At 46.6% G+C, this 22033-nt stretch overlaps 1 protein-coding gene across 2 annotated transcripts in view; it reads right to left on the minus strand.

Annotated features, from left to right (window-relative positions):
• Positions 1-1317: 1317 nt before the first annotated feature.
• nrp2a (neuropilin 2a) overlaps positions 1318-22033 on the minus strand; it is a 66323-nt gene continuing 45607 nt past the window's right edge. The window contains exons 11-17 of one of the 2 annotated variants that reach the window (XM_090240536.1): positions 17747-17827; positions 16781-16942; positions 11616-11881; positions 10885-10981; positions 9491-9523; positions 3993-4052; positions 1318-3760 (exon numbers count right to left, since the gene is read on the minus strand). In XM_090240536.1, the coding sequence (XP_090096662.1) occupies positions 3444-3760; positions 3993-4052; positions 9491-9523; positions 10885-10981; positions 11616-11881; positions 16781-16942; positions 17747-17827 (1016 nt within the window). In that variant the 3' untranslated portion in view covers positions 1318-3443. Of the gene's footprint in view, positions 3761-3992; positions 4053-6722; positions 7512-9490; positions 9524-10884; positions 10982-11615; positions 11882-16780; positions 16943-17746; positions 17828-22033 lie in introns of those variants that run through there. The other variant, XM_090240535.1, reaches the window with a different exon arrangement.

Genomic DNA, 22033 nt, shown 5'->3' on the forward strand with positions numbered 1-22033 from the left:
TCTCTTAATCTGGCCCTATCAGTTTACAGATGCTTTGAAGGCTGGTCTGGCCGGGTGCAACGTTAGAAGACGAGACGTCTCTCTGATGTCAGGAAAGGACAAAGCTCCTGTAGCGTATTTCATTTCCAACTGATAGAGAAAAGGGAAAAAACATCATTTGGAAAAACGTTTTTGATTTTTTAAATAATTTTAGTTGTAAGAACAGAGGGATCCCCCCCCCGGACAGAACAACGACATTCAGGCTTCTTTGGTAATTTCCTGTTGATGGTTCGGTCATGGTTTGTGTCTGGTGTGCTAGCTCGTTTCTGCTGGGATCAATCACACTTACTAACAGATGGTAGTGCGCTCCTCTGTTGGTTCGGGTGTTGTGTTTAGGGACCATAATTGGGCTGTTATGTTGCACCGCAGAGCGTGCTAACAGCCGCACCCACTTTGGCTGGGTAACATCGTGTCAAAGCTCTGAATCACTGGTTGTAGAGCAGTGGGTGTTGCTACCTCAGTAAAGAGCCCACTCAAAGCTGAGCCACGGTTCCCCAGGAAGTATCGAACAGCGAGTGTTGTCAATCCATTGTGAGGGACATGAAAAGTTGTGACGATTACCTTTTTTTTGGGTTGGTTGGGAGCCAAATTTCCCACCTCAAGTGATAATTCGCTCAACTATGTCATTTCATTAAACTTTCCCTTTAAATTAAATTCACAGTCTGTTCATGTTAAGACTGTAGCCATTTCCTCCCTCTTATCAATACCAACCAGAGAAATCCTTGCAGTCACGGATATGTTACAGGCCATACTTTCCCGTTGTGTTAAGTGTTTAGGTATGAGGGCTGACATGGCCAAACAAAACCATGTGTAGGAGATGGGGAGCCATGTAAATGGAGGAAGCAGAGTAATCATATGTGTGTGTGTGCTCTGTGTGTATGAGACGTCGGGCACTTCAAAAGCTTTAATGTTGGAGCTCCTAAACAAGGGCGACTAGAGGTCTGGGCTAACGGGAGGCCATGGAGAGATGAGAGGAAAACTATGGCTGGCTGACACTGTGTGTATGCATGTCTGTGTTCATGTTTGAAAGCCTGTGCGCGTGTGACCTATACAGAGTGTTTGTGAATACAAACGGTGTACAGTGTGTGAATAGAAATGTGCCTGTGAGGGTGTTTGTCCTGAGTGTTTAAGTGTGTACATGGCTATAGACAACACAATGTACTGTGTGTGCGTGTATAAGCCGAGGTTACCTCAGTCTCCTCCTACTAACAACCCATCTGAAACTCACACAAAGCAAGACAAATGAGCACATCCAGCGATGGCCACCAAACCCCAGTGTATGGTATAAATCCTTTATTAAATAATCAGAATAACAATATTAATAACAATCATAAAAAGAGCATTTCTGTACAAAGCCCCCAAGCAACAATTAGGTCTGACCAGAGTCAGAGTGGTCCTTTGTGAGGTTTAGCCCCTCTCTTGCCCAGGGAGGTGTGTTTTGGCCCCTCCTTGCCCAGACAGACTGGGCTGCGGTCCTGTATCTGTAATCTGATACGGGCTACAAAGGCAAGCTGGGCCACAGAAGCTCCAAGGCACCTGGAAGAGAGTCAGTGGGGTCCAGTGATGGGAGCCTCTGGGATAGGAGAGGGAATGTGGGTTTGGTGGGGTGGAGGGCAGAAGGGAGAAGGGGATAGGCTCCACCTCATTGCCCAGCAACCCCCCCAACTAGCCTGGGTCCACTCCAGTGCCTCCAGACGCACACAGACATATACATGCCCAGCATCGCATCAGAATGACCAGGATACTATTTCTTCGGTGTGTGTGTGTGTGTGTGTGTGTGTGTGTGTGTGTGTGTGTGTGTGTGTGCGCGCTAGCATGGTGCACGCTGTGTATGCGTGTGTGTGATCAGTGTGTGTGTGAAAGTGAGAAGTCTGAGGTGCAGTGGAAATATTTACTGCTCTCTTTCCCTCTCCTCCTTCGCAAGGCTAGATAGTCCAGAGGGAGCAGATTGTGTGTTTAAATCCTCCTGGTTTTACCTCTCCCCGTGAACCCGTTTCCTGTTAAAACGCCAGCCTGGCCGTGACAATGCAAAATGGAGTCAAAGTGTGGGAAAAAAGAGCAACAAACATCAGACGAGGAGAGCACAAATCATGACACCAAGACCACATCAGTCCACTCTGAGGGAATGGTGTCCTTCCAACTGGTGCTTCCTCTACCAATCGCTGACTTCAAGCTCAGATGTGTGTCCACTGTCAAGCAATGGTCTAGAATATATATATATTTTTTTTTTTGTATCCCACTTTGCGTTTTATTGTCGATTCGTTCAGAGTACATTGTCCCCGGAGAGGTTGATTTTAGGATTTAGTGATCCATTGATTACTTTTTTTCTTCTCTCTTCATCAGTTCTCATTTGTCGACGGCTATTCAGTCTCTGCCTGGATTTCCCAGCAATCCATACGCTGCACTGACCAAAACCATCTTCAACCTTGACGTTTTTACTTCACCTAGCCACAGTTTACTGTAAACACGACCGTCAACCTACTTTTCGAAGCAACCCACTGGCAACAACAGCCTGAAACTAAATCTGACAATAAACTCCCTTGCTTTCGATCTTCAACAGAACACGTTTAGAAGAGAACGTGATTAGAACCCCCTCCTCCTCCCTCCTTATTTTATCAGCATTTACAGGCTGGCAGCGAGATAAAACAAGCAATAAAACAGAGAAGGCTTGAACAAATAACAAAAAGACACACACCAAAGATGGCGATTAGTTTAAAAATACCACAGGCCTGTCAGAAAATGGGGTGGAGAACTGAGGCTGATGTGTTACAGAGACGCAAGAGTCTAACACAAAAAAAACAACAACAAAAAAAAAACGCTTCAGAAAGAATTCACTTCACTAGGTTCTAGGCCACTGTGTCCACATGTCTAAGCCACTGTGTCCAGGTGATAGAGAAACACTATCTAAGCACCTGTCTAAGGCGTTTTCAGTGTCAAGGAGTTTATAGCCTAACATCTTTCCAGTTTATAAACTAGACCAAGAAAACTATGGTGTATTTATATGGAGTTCTGAATGATTTTTTTTTTTTTTTTTTTTTTTTTGGGGGGGGGGGGGGGGGTAGTAGGTATTTGCCCATTGATATGTGTTGATATTTGAACTCCCCTGTCAATGGAACAGTCCGCTATAGGGACCACTCTGGGAAATACCCAATCCTTCCCTCATTGGCTTCGGTCCAGAAAACCCCACACTGGACTGCACCACTTTGATTGAAGTAGGGGGAGGGGTCTCAAGATCAGTCTAAAAAGTGGCTTTTCCCCAAAATGCTCTTCCATCTGGCAGGTGTTGTCCTTCATCTCAGAAAGGAAATTCACAGTCCAAGCTACGCAGAGAAAACAAAAGAGGAGATAATCTCCTCAAAATGGCCGCCTCTCTCCTTTCCTCTACCCCTCTCTACTCTTTCGCCTCATGCCTCGGTGCAGCAGCGCTGCTGGTTGAGCTTCACCTTGTGCTTGAGGCCGTCGTACAGCTCAAAGTTGTAGTTCTCCAGCGTGGTAGAACTACGCGAAGACAGGCCACTGTAGGAGCACGTGCAGTAGAGCAGCAGGCCGGCACACACAGCTCCCATCAGCACACCCAGGGAGCTCATAACGATGATGGTGACCAGGATGGGGTCCAGCGTGTACAGCCACGAGTTGTCCTTCTCTGCCGAGGAGGAGACGAGCGTCTCCGGCTGCTCGGAGGACGGGGCCGCCGTATGCAACTCCTTGGGGAACGCCCAGCCTGGACGAGAGGAGAAAGAGAGAGATGGAGGAGAGAGAGAGAAGAGAAGAGACAGGGGAGATGAGAGAGAGGAGGGGAGAGGGAGCGAGTGAGAGAGAGAGAAGAGACAGGGGAGAGGAGAGAGAGGAGGGGAGAGGGAGCGAGAGAGAGAGAGGAGAGAGAGAGGACATTTGGAAAAACATTTTGCCGTAATGGACACTTAAAATACATTGTAGTCGGTGGAAACACTTACCTCCATCTAACTGGTCCCTGCCATTAAAAAGTCTGCTGTCTCCAAACTCTGGCCTCTTATCTATGAGAGAAGAAGATACAACAGAACGATTGTACAACGTATGTACAATGCCAAGTATCCATACAGTACATGTTGGTTTCGTGCAATAATGTAAGCTGTCTACGTCAATCTTCCTTCACTGTAATGACTAATTAATGACTATAATATGTGTTGGGGCTGCTCAAGTCCAATGGCATACAGACACGTACCACAACGTAGAAAAATACCACTTTATTACCACAGACCATATTCACATTCATTGAACTATTTCAAATCACACTTTTCACATTGCTCACAAAGAGGTTCCGGAGCCCAAGTGAAGTATCAGCAAACAATTTGACCATCGTCATCATCATCCTCCTCCTCCTCCTCATCATCATCATCATCCTACAAATAGATTATGCACTGAGCTCTAAACAGATGAAGATATAATCAGTTCCCTCCTGGCTTCCACCCACTGCGTTGTGATGTGGTGTGATCATCACGAGACACCAACGAGTGTCAGCACTGAGAGTGGTGCTAAGAAGTGCCCAACCCCCCCCCCGCCCTCCCCCGGGGCGCTGTTTTTTGAAAACGGCACTTTAACTTCAGGTTTGTTGTCATCACGCGAGGTGTGTGTGTGTGCAACACTTGGCATGTGGACAGAGGTGGGAGTAATTGCTTGGCAAGAAACACCTTAACTGGAGCCCTCAACGAGAATCATTAATGTGGTCTCCAGGGGCAACGGCTATTGGCTGCTGGTGTGTGTGTGTGTGTGTGTGTGTGTGTGTGTGTGTGGGAAGGGGGTTACAGTGTGTGTGTGTGCCGGGGGAGGGGTGTATGTGCGCCTGTGTGTGTGTGTATGCGTGAGAGATTGTGTCGGTGTGTGTGCAGGAGACGGGAAAAGAGAAAAGTGCTTACTGCAGACTAAATAAATGTTATCGCTCCATTACCTGATTAGAGATATTAAGATCTTGGGAGCGGACCTACGGTGAGATGGACAGAGTGGGGTGCCCAACCCCCGGTTGATTTAAAAGCACATTGTGAGAGGGTGCCAAAAAAACTTCTCGTCGCTCTGAGGAAACTAAAAAAAACTGGATTGCCACACACATTCACCCCACTCAATATGTCCCTTTTAGCCATTATCTAAACCGCCAGATAACATAGTGGCTTCCATAGAAATGTTTTACTTAATACTGTGGAGGCATCACTCTAACCGTACAATGCATTCGGTTGTCCTACTTAAAGGGACAGTTCATTACAAACTCAAAGTTTGTCAGATGCTTTCAGACCTGGGAATTGGTCTTATGTTGAGGTAAGTTCACATCCCGGGCCACCGCTTGTAAATGGAAGCCCCATCATTGACTGATTTGATTTAGTGGTTTATCTTTTCCACTCATTCGGGGTTGGGGCATATAGGTGGATCGACACAACTATGGGACGTGGACTCATCTCATAGGCGGCTTTTGAGATCGGAAAACACCTCTGACATATTTGGTGGTTAAATGGGCAGGAATTGAACTAAACTACCTCTGGATGTACAATAATGGTGAGATTGATAACTGTTGATCATTAATAAAGGGATAGTTCACGCACAATTAAATATTGTTTTTCTTCCCCTGAAAGGAGCCTATTAGAATCCATGCTTAGGCTTTATTTACATGGCCACCGTTTTGTAAATTGGGTGAGCTTCCCCTTTAAGGGCCATCTGATCCTCAGAGCTCGACATAACCACTAACAAACCAGCTTAAATATGTGCTAGCTATTATCATAATTGGGCCTGGTCCCATTTCAAACATATTTCCAATGATCTTGGCCACCAGTTGTTATAGCATGACATTCTTGGCCCTTTTGTTTTATACCCTCAACTTTCTAATGAGGGATGCATCCTGCCAGCATCCATCTTATGTCATAGGGAAGCATTGTTTGTCTTTGGTTTCTATGTTTTGGAGCGTTCTCGACAGAAGACAAAAAAAAAAAAAATGTCTTCCAGCTGTTTGAGAGTACTGCATAGGGTTGGGTGTGGTGTCACACATGTTTTCACATGGGTGACACCATCGAGGACATTCCGAGACAGAGCACAAACAATGTGGGAATGAGCATTAATCACTGACGATGACGACATTATAAAGAGAGGGGACTCTGCTCACAGGCTGACTGAGGGGTCATATTCAATCAGAAGCTTGATGCGGGGATTCCGGCGTGGGACGACTAAAATGTTATTCTTGAGCTGCGCGAATGAGATCGATTCGTCAGGTCAATAAGAGCGACACGCAAAAATGTCATATTCAAACATGCTTTTTTTTGTTGTTGTCTTACACTGGTAATACCCAATAACCCGGCCCACTCATCATAAACACATCACAAGACAACTGTTACGGTGTATCCATTTAACATCTCTATCAGTGATCGTAACACTGACAACTCAGCAGCCTGTCCTGAAGCACCGTCTTTACAACGAAGTTGTAAATCCATTGGCTCTGACTGTGACATATATATTTTTCTCTCTCTCTCTCTCTCTCTCTCTCTCTCTCTCTCTCTCTCTCTCTCTCTCTCTCTCTCTCTCTCTCTCTCTCTCTCTCTCTCTCTCTCTCTCTCTCTCTCTCTCTCTCTCTCTCTCTCTCTCTCTCTCTCTCTCTCTCTCTCTCTCTCTCTCTCTCTCTCTCTCTCTCTCTCTCTCTCTCTCTCTCTCTCTCTCTCTCTCTCTCTCTCTCTCTCTCTCTCTCTCTCTCTCTCTCTCTCTCTCTCTCTCTCTCTCTCTCTCTCTCTCTCTCTCTCTCTCTCTCTCTCTCTCTCTCTCTCTCTCTCTCTCTCTCTCTCTCTCTCTGGTCTGACAGCGCTGGATGGTTTTACATGACTGAACCACGACATCCCACACCGGGCCGGGAGGCTAGTGCTGGCGTGATTCCAGGATTAGGCCATGGGTTAGGAACCAATAGTAAGGCTGGAGGTTGGGTTTGAAACAAGCCAATCGCATAGATCGCTTCGTCTCTACGTAGTCCGTAGGCAGGTTCAAGTGACAGAAATAGTGTTCGAAGAGCTAGTCTGTGAACAGTAACATCCGCTGCTGATGAAAGCAGGGCCCAGAAAATGTCACTTCCAATCCTTGTCCCCCCGTTGCTTCATCCATGAGCCATCAAAAGGGGAGGGGTTTAGCTGTAAGGACCACCTCTTCCTTTCAGCAGAGGGCATACGTTTGGTGGCCGTGGTTGTCTAGCCTCACGGTGAGCACGGGCTCCGTCCCTGGAGCGGCCGTCACCGGGTTACTGGCTGAGCACTGGGAGTACTGAAAGTACTGGGACTGGCTGTGGTAGGCCACAGAGAGCTGGCTCTTCTTCGCTGCCAGCCTTCGTCGATGGCAACAGAGCGCTCGTGCCAAGACGGCCACCGCCAGGAGTATCAGGGCGCCCCCGGCGGCCACGAGGTAGTACCAGAGGGTGGGTACTAGTGGCAGCGCCAACGTGTCTACTGTGGGGTCACTCCCGCCAGGAACACCTCCCCCTGGTGGAGAGATAAGGAATATGTTGGCTCGGGGTGGAGGGTGCAAGCAAAGAACATCCAATGGACTGCTTTGTTCTGGTGTTGATTTTTCTCCCCTGTGGCTTTCCATCACATGAACAGCAGGCGTACGAGCACATGGGCATGCACAAGCATGCCGGCTCAAACAGGGGTTATTCATCACAGATAACGGCTGAAATAAATCAAAACGCATCAGGTTTTTACATTTTTTTAAATATTTTTTATCACCTGAGGATTGAAGCTTGGGTTGCAGCCGAGGGCGAGAGAGAGGTGACTTTCACACTGAGAGCAGTGGAGCATAGCTACGGATGTTCAATGAGTCTGTGGGATTGAATTGATCCAATGCTCCAATGAATAAAGCCCTCGTGTAATAACTTGGGTGGGAAACAAAGGGCGTGGCAATTAGCTGTAACAGAACGCACGCAGGCACACACACACACACACATACACAGAGACACACTGGACAGACTAATTAACTTGTCAACAAACAAATTCAGTTTGAAAGAAATCAAACCAAAAGAGGTTTCAAGCACTGTGGTTGATTTATGATTGAAACCTGGGTTGGATCAAGACACAAACTGTAAGTGGTTGACTTTTTGTAAATTCTATTGAAAAATCACTGATGCCCCCCCCCAATGAGGAGCCACTATTTCCTGTTGGTACAGGAAGTTCCAATGCTCCACTGACCAATCATAAGACCCCATGGAGCCTACATAGGAATGTTCTGGATTGTTCTCCCTTTAATTTGGAGACAGTGATGGAATTTGATTGGCAGGTTCAAATGGATTTCCTTGGAAAACACATTGCTCAGTTCTGTTCTCGTCTTTGGTGCTCTCTTGTCCAGTTCTTTCCTCTTCAAGCTGTATCTCCGTGGAGACCCTCCCAACACCCAAACACAGCTCCTCTACTTCAATCCTATGAACCCCTCTTACAACGTCTTCCAAGACACAAGCTCTCCTATTCATACAGGTCTGTGAACTCATACGCCGACAACCGTTTCCAAGCACTCAGGTCTAAGCTAAGAATAAGGAACAAAACCAGCAGTTTAAGGACCCGAGAGAGAGAGAGAGAGAGAGAGAGAGCCATGTATGGTGTAGAGTTGAAGCCACCCTGAGTATTCGACCATGCCACATAATTACAGAGGGAAATGGTGCGTGTACCTGCCACTGCACTGTGCACACGCTCATTAGACAGAGCTGAATGGATGAGAGAGACACCGGCGTTGCAGCTGAGTCACTCTATTTGATTACGTTTCACTACGAAGTGTGTATGTGTGTGCAGGGGTGGTGGTGTTGGGGTGTGCATGTGTATGAGTCTGTCTGTGTGTGTGTGTGTATGAGTCTGTGTGTGTGTGTCTGTGTGGGGTTGGTGGTGTGCATGTGTGTGTGTATGAGTCTGTGTGCGTGTGTCTGTGTGGGGGTGTGCATGTGTGTGTGTGTGTGTGCGTGTGTGTCTCTGTGTGTGTGTGTGTGTGTGTCTACATGCGTGCGTCACGGTGGAGGAAGAAATTGCACACACACAAATTCCCAAGCTCTTATCTTATTGGAACCAGCAGCCAAAAACACTATATCAAGTAATAACATATAGCTATAGCTCTCCCTATTCTTCTATTGAGGCAGACAGTTCTTTTAAAAACATGGATGTCAAAGCAACAGTATGAATTTCTCTGCAATAAACTGGATTCTGCTGGATTCAGCGGGCTCTGATGTCCTTTGATGATGCCTGGATGCTGATGATGATTCTTGGGAATCGTTGGTCACCAAGGCAGCATTAGTCAAGCGGCGAACACAGCTCTTGCACACCCATTTCCATTGATTGGACTGGGCTTGTCACATGGGTGCCATCAAGCAAAAGCTCCCATTAGCCAAAGCTGTACAGTGCAGCGCAGTGCAGCGAGCAGGAAGCGGAAACATTTGCGCAGGAAGTGACATCATTACACGGCTAAAGGGGCGCAAACTCACCTGTCATGTCGGGAAGGAAGGCAGCGAAGGGTTCTGAAAGAGAGAAAGAAACAAACAAGACTGTTTATAACCTGTAAAATAGCTAGGAAAGTCAGCCAAAAACATTAAAACAAATTGAATTTGGATTACATTTCTGTTGGCACTGATATAACTCTATTGCCTACTGACAACTTTCTTAATACTTCAACTCAAAAGGAGTACAATGAAAGAGCATGTGGGTATGTCTCTTCTTGGGGTAGAATGCAATGTCAAAGAGTGTGTTATTGTGAGTTGGGAGACTTGGAGGGCGACTGTGGGATGTTTGAGTCATTCAAAGTTGTGGAGTCCAGTTGTGCTGGGAAGGCTGCTGTCTGGCTGGCTGACTGCACACACAACGTTCAGTCTGATTGACTTGGAATGGCAACAAAAAGCATGGGGGCCTGCGAGAGGGCAGACTTGGGAAGTGGGGCCTTCTTGGCTGTAACACCAATGTGCTGTGAACAAACTCGACTGCGCTGGTTGATAAGAACACTCCCAGCATGCCTTGGGAATGAGGAAGAAGGAGAAAATGTGTAGAGGCGGAGAAGAGTGGAGGCACTTCCACACAGGTTGACAGAGGGGGGACGGGTTTTCATCTTTCGTCTAACAACCACACTACCGTACACACACACACACACACACACACACAGCCCAACTCTATGAAGTCAAACTCGATGATGGCAGGTTTCTGGCTCAGAACCCACAGTCTGTCTGTGATCTGTTTAAGACCTAGTCCTAAACCCCCCTGCTCTGGCTAGATTAAAAGCCCAGTGCACGCACACACACACACCCACACACACACACCAGTGCCGGATCTATTGCTTTGACGGCTCTGGAAAGCTCTGTTTACAGATACGAGAGGAGAAGAAATCTAACGAAACATAGATTAGCATCGCGGGGGCCCACGGGGCGTTTATGGCCTACTTTCCATTCTTCCTTTCTTTTTCTGGCAGAGGAATAACACTCCACTCTTTCGTTCATTCTCTCTCCTTTCATCTCTTCGCTACGGCTTTCAGTAGTAACAGTCAAGTCTGTCCCCAAGATTCCGATGAGGGAACTTGGGGTGTGTGTTTGGGTGTGTGTGTGTGTGTGTGTGTGTGTGTGTGTGTGTGTGTGTGTGTGTGTAGTGGGGTGTTTAGAGCACAACTGGAGTGACAAGTCAGGGACCCCAGGGGAGGAGAGGAGGAGGAGGTAGAAAAGGAATGAAGGGATGATGGAGAGAGAGAGATAGAGGGGGGAACAGAAGTTGAGTGGTGTGGTGGTGGGATGACAGAGGAAAATAACTGGGGTGCTGGAGGGTCAGGTGTGTGTGCACATGTTTGTATGTGTGTCAGTGAGTGTGTGTGTACATGTGTTTGTATAATCTGCAGGCTTACGTGTGCACTCCTCCAAAGGTGTACCAGAATTCATGTGGATGTTGTCGATCATGATATGGCCCTTGGTTCCCTGGTCAACGAAGCCTTCCATAACCACCTGAGAGGAGGAGGAAGAGTAGGGGAAGGAGGAGGAAGAGGAAGAGTAGGGGAAGGAGGAGGAGGAGTAGGGGAAGGAAGAGAAAGAATAGGGGAAGGAGGAGGAATATTAGGGTAAGGAGGAGGAAGAGTCGGGGAAGAAAGAGGAAGAGTCGGGGAAGAAGGAGGAAGAGTAGGGGAAGGAGGAGGAGGAGTAGGGGAAGGAGGAGGAGGAGTAAGGGAAGGAAGAGGAGGAGGAAGAGTAAGGGAAGGAAGAGGAAGGAAGAGTAGGGGAAAGAAGAGGAAGATTAGGGGAAGGAGGAGGAGGAGGAGTATGGGAAGGAGGAGGAGTAGGGGAAGGAGGAGGAGTAGGTGAAGGAGGAGGAGTAGGTGAAGGAGGAGGAGGAGTAGGGGAAGGAGGAGGAGGAGGAGTAGGTGAAGGAGGAGGAGTAGGTGAAGGAGGAAGAGGAAGAGGAAGGAGGAGGAAGATTAGGGGAAGAAGAAACAAATGACCTACATGTAGATGCAGGGATATATCTTGTACATAGAATCGCTGCAACACATAACCACTAGTAATATACTTCTACTTGTTTCTCCAGCTAACTCCAACAGACTATTCATGGTAGAGAGAGGGGAGCATGCTAACGCCCGAATACCTGGAACTCTTTGGGGGATCGGGGCAGGATGGTGCGACCCTCCTTCCAAACGGGTCCCTGGTCGCCGTGGAGTGCCCATAGAAGGGTCTCCTCGTGATGGGCATCGCGCAGAAGGATGCGCAGGGTGCCCTGGGCCTCTCCCCACAGCTGGTAGGAGAAGAGCAGGCAGAGAGGCCCCGTGTCGAGTCCCACCATGGGGCTTAGGATCCTGGCTCGCTGCTGCTCCGTCTTGGGGTTGGCTTCGATGTACAGGTAGCTATTCAGGTCTGTGTGGGGAAGGGAGACAACGCAGTGGTGGGTTTAGAGACTTGAGATGTTGCAGTGAGGGGAACACAGGAGAAATACATGCACACACATGAGGGAGTGTACACATACACACACACACATCAGCGCAGACAAGAATAAAACCACACAATACCACAACTACAAGGTCAGACTTACAATAGCACAGGGATATGATACATACCAAATCCCACCTAACAGAAGAATAGGGTCAGAGAGAGAGTCAAGCACTAAGGGAAGGGGATGAATTCACAGCCAACCGAAAGGAGCCATTCCCATTGGTATTCAGGTAGACTGGTATTCCCATAGGTATTCAGGTAGACTGGTATTCCCATTGGTATTCCCATTGGTATTCCCATTGGTATTCAGGTAGACCCATTAGACAATAGCACTGTGTTAAACACAGTCAAGTAGTTTATAGAAAATGTTTAGTTAGTAAATTGGATGTGGACTTGGAACCCTGACGCGGGGGGGGGGGGGGGGGGGGTATCAACACAATCCTGACAAAATCACCTGTGCTTTATCGCAGTGTGTGACAGAGCAGTTAGGTGAGGGAACTACAGATGAAAATCACCACGTGTGAATATTGTCCAAGAGGCACTAGGCACGACGAAGTGATGGATATTGGCATCACCATATTCCAACTGAATGTTCATGTACAAACCGTTGTATATTAAACTGACATGAACGATGTAATAGATACATAAATAGTCTATGTTATGTCCCCTGTACCCAGGCAACAGGTGTCTATTTTCAAAATATGATTAAAACGATCATTTTGACCCCCTGGACTTTCAGTCCTTGCATGTATAGCTCCATCTACAAAATTGTTTGGTGATTACATTACTCCAGTTCCATCCCTCAGCTTCATAGAATACATTTATTTGATTTATTTCCTAGAAAACACATTTTTATTAAGGAATGGGCCTTTATTGCTGTTTAGTTTGAAGCGAGACCATAGAAACGGAACTTGATGAGCACAGTGCACAGTGTCATAGTCATTGACCTCGATTGTGATGCAGCTGTGATGTCATCCGAACACCTGTTGAAGCAAGGTTCTAGAGGTCAGCCACATCATTTAGGCCCTTGAAAAGCGTTGCCTATCACATTGCTATCTGCTCTTGAACAATTAAAAAAAAAACTAAAATTACAACAAGTTCTTTCAATAATGGACTATCTCCAATATCTGAGCCAGTTTGGGCCCTTCCATCCCTTCCCTTTGGACCAGTTCACCTGGTTAGTGTTGAGGATGGTTCCTAAGGACGTTCTCGCCTCATGGCTGATCACACAGATGACAGGAGGATCTCCCGTGCCTGGAGTGGCTGCCAACCAGAACCAGGTTTGTTTGGCCAAGATTATAGTGAGTAGTCTGAAATGGCAACTTATTCCCTATTTAGCTAGTGAAATACTTTTGACCAGAGCCCTGGGTCTAGGGCGGGTTTCTCAAAAACACTTTCAGACAAATGCTGATGTAAAAAGGGCTTTAGAAGTACAATCTGATTTATTGATGGATTAATTGCAGGGACAATGGCAAAATCGATTTTGGAATACCCCACCTGCATGCCAGTTCCTGCCCAACTCAGCCCCTGCCACCTTCCAGCCAAACTCCAGCTATGGACAAGACCAGGATCATTTTATGGACTGGAAAGAGGGGCCCCAGACCAACATCAACAATCAAGTGCATTGTCATCAGGATGTGGAGCCAATGGATGTCAGTGTTGTTCTGGAGGTAAAAGACAACAGCCAAGCACTAGCCACTTGGCAGGCAACAGTCTGGCCCAGCCAATCAGCAGCCACTACCAAGAACACAGTCTGGCCTAAACATTTCAGACTACTCACTATAATCTAGGCCAAACAAACCTGGTTCAGCCAGGTTTGTTTAGCCTAGATTATAATGAGTAGTCTGAAATGGCAACTTGCTCCCTACATAGCTAGTGAAATACTTTTGACCAGAGCCCTGGTCAGGGCGGGTTTCTCAAAAATACTGATGTAAAAAGGGCTTTATAAGTACAATCTGATTTAATGATTGATTCATTGCAGGGACAACTGCAAAGTCAAATTTGGAATACCCCACCTGCATGCCAGTTCCAGCCCAACTCAGCCCCTGCCACCTTCCAGCCAAACTCCAGCTATGGACAAGACCAGGAACATTTTATGGACTGGAAAGAGGGGCCCCAGACCAACATCAACAATCAAGTGCATTGTCATCAGGATGTGGAGCCAATGGATGTCAGTGTTGTTGTGGAGGTAAAAGACAACAGCCAAGCACTAGCCACTTGGCAGGCCACAGTCTGGCCCAGTCAATCAGCAGCTAAAGGCCAGGCAACAGTCTGGCCCAGCCAATCAGCAGCCACTACCAAGAACACAGTCTGGCCCAACCAATCAGCAGCTGCTACATTTTGGTCATCCAGCCAGCAGAATTCCGCTATGTTTTGGCCAACGAGCCAGACAGCCACTAAACAATCATCCAGTAGCCAGACAGCCACGAGCCAGACAGCAGTCTCCAACAACCAATCAGCAGCCTCCACTAAGAGAGATGGTGGCGATATGAGGAGCAGCAGCACTCACCAGGACTACGACCCCAAGAGGATGAGGATGTAAAACGTGAGGGACTCCAAGGGCCATTTTTTTCTCCACTAACATGGAGGGTCTTTCTCACAGCTTAAAGACTCAGTCCAACACAGAGACTTTGATGTGTGGATCACAGCATGAGAAGCTGTAGAACCACAAGAGTGACTATTTTCTGCAGAAAAATAAAAGTTTGATTTAATGCCAACTAAATTCAGTATTGTGTTTTTGTGTCCATGTTATGGTTACTGTAGCTAAATGTGCGTCGTAAAAGAATGTGCTGTCGTGGGGGGAACTAAGTCGTTTACTTGATTATATTATAGGTATAGACTACCGGTATAAGGACAGATATCAGCATCCACAATGTAAATTCAGATCACTCAATTGTTATGATTTGAACACTTTGTCAAGGACATGTACAGCCTACAATGTGTGCCTAACTTGAATCTGGGAGACGACTGAAATTTGAGTTGAATGTGAGAGGGAGAAGAAAGCTTACTACAGTCAAGTGTGTATTATACTGTGCAGTACAGTATGTGCATGTGTGTGTAGCCACCCTAATAGTCTGTCTAGCAGATCACACAGTAGTATCTGTGGAGGGGGAAGAAAGCTTCATCCACGATGACAGCCCCCCTCTGCTCTCTAGTGTGTGTGTCACACCAGACAGCGTGTGTGACAGGGTCTCCCTTGGCCCTTCCAAACACCAGTGTGTGTAAGGAGCCCTCCCATTCAGCACCATACGGCACTGTCTATCACTGTGTGTCTATCTGTGTGTGTGTGAGTGTGTGTGTGTGTGACTGTGTGTATGAGTGTGTGTGCGCGCGCGTGTGTGTGTGTATGCGTCCGTACATCTGCGTGTGTGCATGTGTGGGTCTTCGCCACACGGAAAACATCCCCACTTTATCAAACTGATCTTAATGTGTTCGCGGAGAACCCCCATCTCCCTACACCTCGGGTGAACCCAGCGTCTCTGAACGCCCCCCTCCCCATTGTTCCGCAGCTTGTTCAGCAGACAGCTCATAATCGAGAGGGGCGCGTTCACGTGATATGATGCAACAGCATTATTAATCCATTTTCTCAGCAGTCTCCTGCAGCGGGCGAAGACAAGGAGGACTCAATCTACAAACACAGGCCTCGTTATGGACGCCGCCAGCACCACACGTTGATATGCTACGGCGCATGTTCTCCAAGCTGTTATGTTTTCACACTTTAAAAGGGAGAGAGATCAAGAGGTTACTGGGTCTGGGTTTTCTGGGTCACGAGAGAGATAAAGGAAGGGAGGGAGGGAGAGAGGGGAGGGAGAGAGCCTCTCTCTTAGGCTAATGATGATTAGGCTACAATCTTCGACCTACATACCCAGGGATTCCCCGACCTAAAGCCCAGGTGACAGAGATTCCCAACCACTGAGCGCGAGCAGGTCCTGAAGCTCCGCCGTCAATTCTTCACAGCTTGCAGCTCGTTAAATATTTCATGGGCCCTATTCGAAATATATCAAAACCAATGAATTTTAAAACAAGGTCAGGATAACAATCCCTTTAACCCCCAGTGGCTGAGTCCCGAATGGCCCCCTATTCCCTATTATAGGGCACTACTTTTGACCAGGACCCATAGGGCCGTCTCATAGGGACCTGGTCAATAGTAGTGCACCATATAGCAGATAGGATGCCATTTATAGCACAGTCAGTGTAAGGAAACCTCAAAGAAAAACTCCAAACTGCTCATATCTTTAATTAATACGCCAAAAGCTTCACTCTTTTTTGATCTGGGGGTATGTATAAAGGGGACTTAGTAATTGCTCTAAGAACATGGAAGGCTACTTAGAAAGCTAGAGATTTGCCTGCAAGGTAATCGAGGGGCAGGAATGCGCGGCTGGGAATAATGGTTTTCCTGTTTTTTTCCTCTGGAATCTCTTGCCTCTGTAGTTAAAATAAGTGCTACGGGTTCTTAACTTTTTCCTGTCCAGAACACTCCCGGAACGATCCGTTAGCATCACAGAGTTGTAGCGCAGTCCCAGAGAGCAGACTGGAGGAGTTACACATTATAAGTGTGTGCGTGTGAGCGTGTGTGTGTGTATGTCTGTGCGGTTGTGTGTGTTTATAAGTCACAAAATCAGCCTCGGCTGAGGCTCAAACAGAGTTGTTGTACCTCCACATGTTCACAAACACTAAACAAGGACTTTACTGTATATCAAGGTAAATTAGCCCAAGTGGCGATCTAACCTCTTTCTTGCCTTCTGAACATGGTTGTGGTGAACCACCATTGCCAACTCTGACTTAGGTGGGGAAGCTCGCTGTGCTATGCTCAGGGAGACTTACCGGTGGGGGGCAGAGTGAGGTTCAGGCCGGGGCCCTGGGCCGGGGCTTTGGAGCTGTTGTGGAGGGACCAATGGAGCGAGGCGCTGGGGTCGTGAGTCCAGCCACACAGACCCTGCTCAAAGTCACACACACCACCCATGGATGGAGGGGAGGAGCTAGCTCCTGGAGAGAAAGGGTGGGAGAGGGACGGAGAAAGACAGAGACAGAGAGAGACAGAGAGAGAGAGAGACATCAATCATCAAACATTCTACAATAACATACACTACCGTTCAAAAGTTTGGGGTCACTTAGAAATGTCCTTGTTCTTGAAAGAAAAGCAACATTAAAATAACATCAAATTGATCAGAAATACAGTGTAGACATTGTCAATGTTGTAAATGACTATTGTAGCTAGAAGCGACAGATTTTTTAAATTGAATATCTACATAGGCGTACAGAGGCCCATTATCAGCGACCGTCACTCCTGTGTGTCCAATGGCACGTTGTGTTAGCTAATCCAAGTTTGTCATTTTAAAAGTCTAAATGATGCTCCAGATACTTAACTAGTCTAAAGGCGGACAGTTTTATTGCTTCTTTAATCAGAACAACAGTTTTCAGCTGTGCTAACATAATTGCAAAAGGGTTTTCTAATGATCAATTAGCCTTTTAAAATAATCAACTTGGATTAGCTAACACAACGTGCCATTGGAACACATGAGTGACGGTCGCTGATAATGGGCCTCTGTACGCCTATGTAGATATTCCATTTTTAAAAATCAGCCGTTTCCAGCTACAATAGTAATTTACAACATTGACAATGTCTACACTGTATTTCTGATCAATGTGATGTTATTTTAATGGACAAAAAATGTGCTTTTCTTTCAAAAACAAGGACAAATCTAAGTGACCCCAAACTTTTGCACGGTAGTGTACATACACACATAAATTATCTATATGCAACATTTCCACATGCTTCCAGACACTAACCTCTGCTCGCCCGCTGGGCAGTGCTGCTCTCCATTGGACCAGACAAAGTGGGAGAGGCTGTGTTGGCCAGAGTGCTGGTTTCTATGGAGACACACCACATAAGTGTTGTCAGTTACATCCAAGATGCTCAATGTAACATACTCAAAGAAACAACACCGCTCCGCGAATGTGACCACAGCTTTCTGACTAATCAACAGTTTGCCCACGAATACAATTTCTCAATCTCCGCTTCTCACAGACTCGTGCTCACTCCACACGCCTAAATGAGAGTCTGAGGTCATCTCCCTCCCTCCTGTCCTCCCTCCCTTCCCCTCCCAGTTGAGGTGACAGGCTGAGCCATGTGGTGATAGCCCAGTCATGTTGTGTCTCTTAGCCCAGACATCTCCCTCCCTCCATGGGTCTCGACCGTCTCCACTGTCTCCACCTCCATCCCACAGCCCAGTCAGACTGGCTGCTGGGGCCCTGGAAGGACAGGCCAGACACCACTGGCTCCATGGGTGATGGATGGGTCTGGCTCGTTCAACCTTGGAATGAATAATCACACACACACACACACTCCTTCCAGCAGCACATGGCCTCCCGACTGCATCAGGAATGTTATCGGCAATAAGTAGCCATGTTATTGGGACCAGATGAGACGACCCTGGTTTCGTTATGCAATGACAGAGGGAAAGGTTTGGGTCATCTCTGCATTCCAACCACAGTCTAACCAAGGTCCTAATCATATTATCATACACCCCATGGCCCCCATATATCGGCATCATGGGAATGTGTGAAAACTCTGTTCCAGGATCCGTTCCAAAAGTTTGGGAACCACTGCCTTAGAGTATATACTGTACATTCAACTTGTGCTTTCTGATCATTTATATGTAAAAAATGTGTATCCAAGATGGCAACAACAACAAAAGATTCCAAGCATTCATACCTTCGACGACAAACATGGAGGGAAGTTGATTGCGTTGTCCATATTAGGACAGATTGAAAGCAAGTCCCGCTGAGAGTGAAACTAGTCCTGCTGGGAATGAGGCTGTCCTAATATGAACACCATAGATGATTGATCCTTTGACATTTTACCGTGACACAACTGCCTGCGAGGGGGAAAAAAAATGTATACGGGTGAAATGAATGAAACGTACACAGCCGGACGCCTGGCGCTGTGGAAAAACACAACTAAATAGCGCTACATGAAAGAACGGTGCCCAGCTGTTGAGGTCTCTGACTGCGTGACATTAGCCTAACGGTAATGTCGCACCCTGTACAGAGGCAATTAGTTGGCCGATCAGATTTTAATCACCAAGGAGCTATGGGGACCCCACCGGCAATACATTAACCCCCTACTCCACACTAACCTTTTTCACATCCGACGACCGTGTATCCTGTTATTTTATCCCCCTTAGCGCAAGCCATTCGTACAAGCCGTTGCATCTCTGTGCTTTCAAAGGTCAGGCCTTGTCACAGTGTAAACGGCTTGACCTTTGTGGGGTGTGACAGGGGTGTGCGTGTGTCTGTCTGTGTGTGCATGTAACGGGAGAGAGACGGGGAGGGGTAACGGGAGAGAGACGAGGAGCTATGACCTGCCTGCCTCTCCCCGAGGGCTCTCCACTCCTTGACATGTGTGAGGAAGCAGCTACAGCGCTGGGCCGAGAGGCCGGCCCTTATACAGCATCACTGTGCCTTTCTCCTTGTGCAGAAGGCCTCCCCGTGCAGGAGGGCCTCCTCGTGCAGGGAGAGGGACCCTCAGGCAGGAATAGCCCCTTCAAATCAAATCAAATTTGATTTGTCACGTGCTGAATACAACAGGTGTAGACCATACAGTGAAATGCATACTTACAAGCCCTTAACCAACAATGCTTTAAGAAGTTTAAGAAAAAAAAGTGTTAAGTAAAAAAAAGATAGGTAAAAAATTGAAAATAAAAGTAACAAATAATTAAACAGCAGCAGTAAAATAACAATAGCAAGGATATATACAGGGGGTACTGGTACACGGTTAGTCGAGGAAGCACTGCACTTCAGACCGGAAAGGAGTACAGGGCCTATATGTATCAAGTGTCTTATAGTAGAACGGCTGTTTCAGGATCTACTCAGCGCTCTTATCTATGTTGTGTCATTTATTGTGATCGAAAAACGCAAAACCGATCCTAAATCAGAAGTCCTACTCTGAGACGCGTGATACAAACTGCCCCAGGGGAACTGTCACGTTACAGAGAATACGCTGAACAGCGCTCCAACCCTTCCCCTTTCTCACTGTTCTCAATTCCCCCAGCCCCCTACTTCGCTCCTTCTCTTCTGGAAAACAGCCATAGCTCTCTCCAAAGAATATGACTCAGCAAAATATGAGCAAAAAAAAAAAAAAGATGTCAATTACGTAAAGAGCCTCTGTAAAACACACACACACACACACACACACACACACACACACACACACACACACACACACACACGACATTGTGCATGCTTGGAAAAACATGTTGTTTTTCTTTCACTGCCGGACATGTAGGGTTAAGTGTTCTAAGAGTGGGTCACCACCCCCTGTGACACCCACGTCACATGGTAAGGGAGAAAACGCTGGCGCAAACAAGAGTGCAGAGACACAAACAGGGCAAAGCCTAAGCATCCTCCCCACACTCTGGATCATCAAAAGGAATAAGACAATGGGCTCTATTTTCGGCAGGCATTAAACCACGCTCCTTTACAAGTTCGACCTGTTAATGCAGGCGCTCTTCTATTTTCAAACCCTAGCGCCAGGATTGGTCATTTAGCTGTTTTGTATGGACACGCTTGTGCTGAGGTGGCAATGTTTTAGCCGTGTCCTTAAAAACCTGCGCCCGTGGGGATATTTAAGACCGACCAGAATGTTTTTTTTTTTTTTTTTAGCAATAACGCGGTTGTTTATGGCACGGATTTTGACAGCAGAAGTGCAGTCTATTCAGCCATGACGTACAGTGCCCATATGCACATGGAACAAGAGAGATGTACTTGTTGTGCCCGTAAACCTCGTATGTAGTATACTTTAGCCTTCCCTCCTCTCAACGAAGGCTGTTTTTGGAATACATCTTAAATCACCAAAGCTTTATTAAAATATCAAGTTTGGGAGCAGCAAAACAGTGAACGGACATCCCCCTTTTTTATCGATGTACAGTAGGCTATTTATTGTACGTTAGTTTAACCAGCTCCTGTTGTTATTTTGGATGTGCGTAAAAAACTCAACGCAGGCTATATGCCCATCATTGAAAGAGGTTTGCTTGTTTTCGGTTTCGTTTGATTAAAAACACATTCCCTTTTTGGCTACCCTTACCCTACTATAACGAAAGCTGGTTCAACAGCAATGTGTCTGGTGTCTTTCTTACCCTGGCCATGCATTAGCCCAAAAAAAGGTTCTAAATGTTTCACTCTTAGTCAGCATGCTTTTTGCATTATACACATAGGCTGGTATGCATCCCCATTCAAAAAGTGCACATCTTGTCCTGTTACCAAAGACGTACTCCGCCAAAACGTATTCAAATGATTCAGTCCTTTAACGCCATATCAACGGTAGGCCCAGGCTCTTCATTGCTTATTGAGAACGTGCCTCACACATACAAGTCACAGGAGCGTAGTCATTTTTTTTATTTTAGATGTGCAAAGGCCTTTATTCATTACAACAATGTTGTCTGTCAACACTCCAAACATATTGAGTAAACACTAGATTTTTTTCCCACTGTTGGCATTACTCATTAGTATAGCCTATACTATTCAATCCACAATGGACGAGGAAGAGAATAATTCGTGCCACCCAGCCTAATTGGAGTTGATGACAACGCAAAGACGTCAATAACCTGAGACAACAGCATGCAGTATTAAGCTATGAAATGTGTTGATAGGCCAATGAGTGGCCAAGCCCTGTCACACCTATAATTTATTCATAACTAATCAACATTATTATTTTGCCAAAAATACTGTTTCAATGTCAAACTTGCATTTATTTTGTTGTCTTCTGTGGTGTCTATAAAGTGTCAATTGAATACATTTCAACTCTACATCTGACATGGTGTCTTCTTTTACAGGGGGATGTTGTTTAAGCCCATAACCATGTGTGTGAGGTGGATACTTTTGTTTCAAAGTAGATTTCTTCAAGACTACCGAGAAACACTCTGCGTGACCCTGATTTAGCCCGCTGCAGTAAAAGGTTCAAATAGAGCCCAATATGTCCTTGAAGACTGCGAAACAAAGCCTAAGAGAAACCTCCGAAGTTGATCTTGAAAGAAGACACGAGAGATACCCAGGCAGAGTTTTGTGTTCGATGCGTAT

Source organism: Oncorhynchus mykiss, chromosome 7 (assembly GCF_057628025.1).
Source record: "Oncorhynchus mykiss isolate SJ-2025 chromosome 7, ASM5762802v1, whole genome shotgun sequence".
NCBI lineage: Eukaryota > Metazoa > Chordata > Actinopteri > Salmoniformes > Salmonidae > Oncorhynchus > Oncorhynchus mykiss.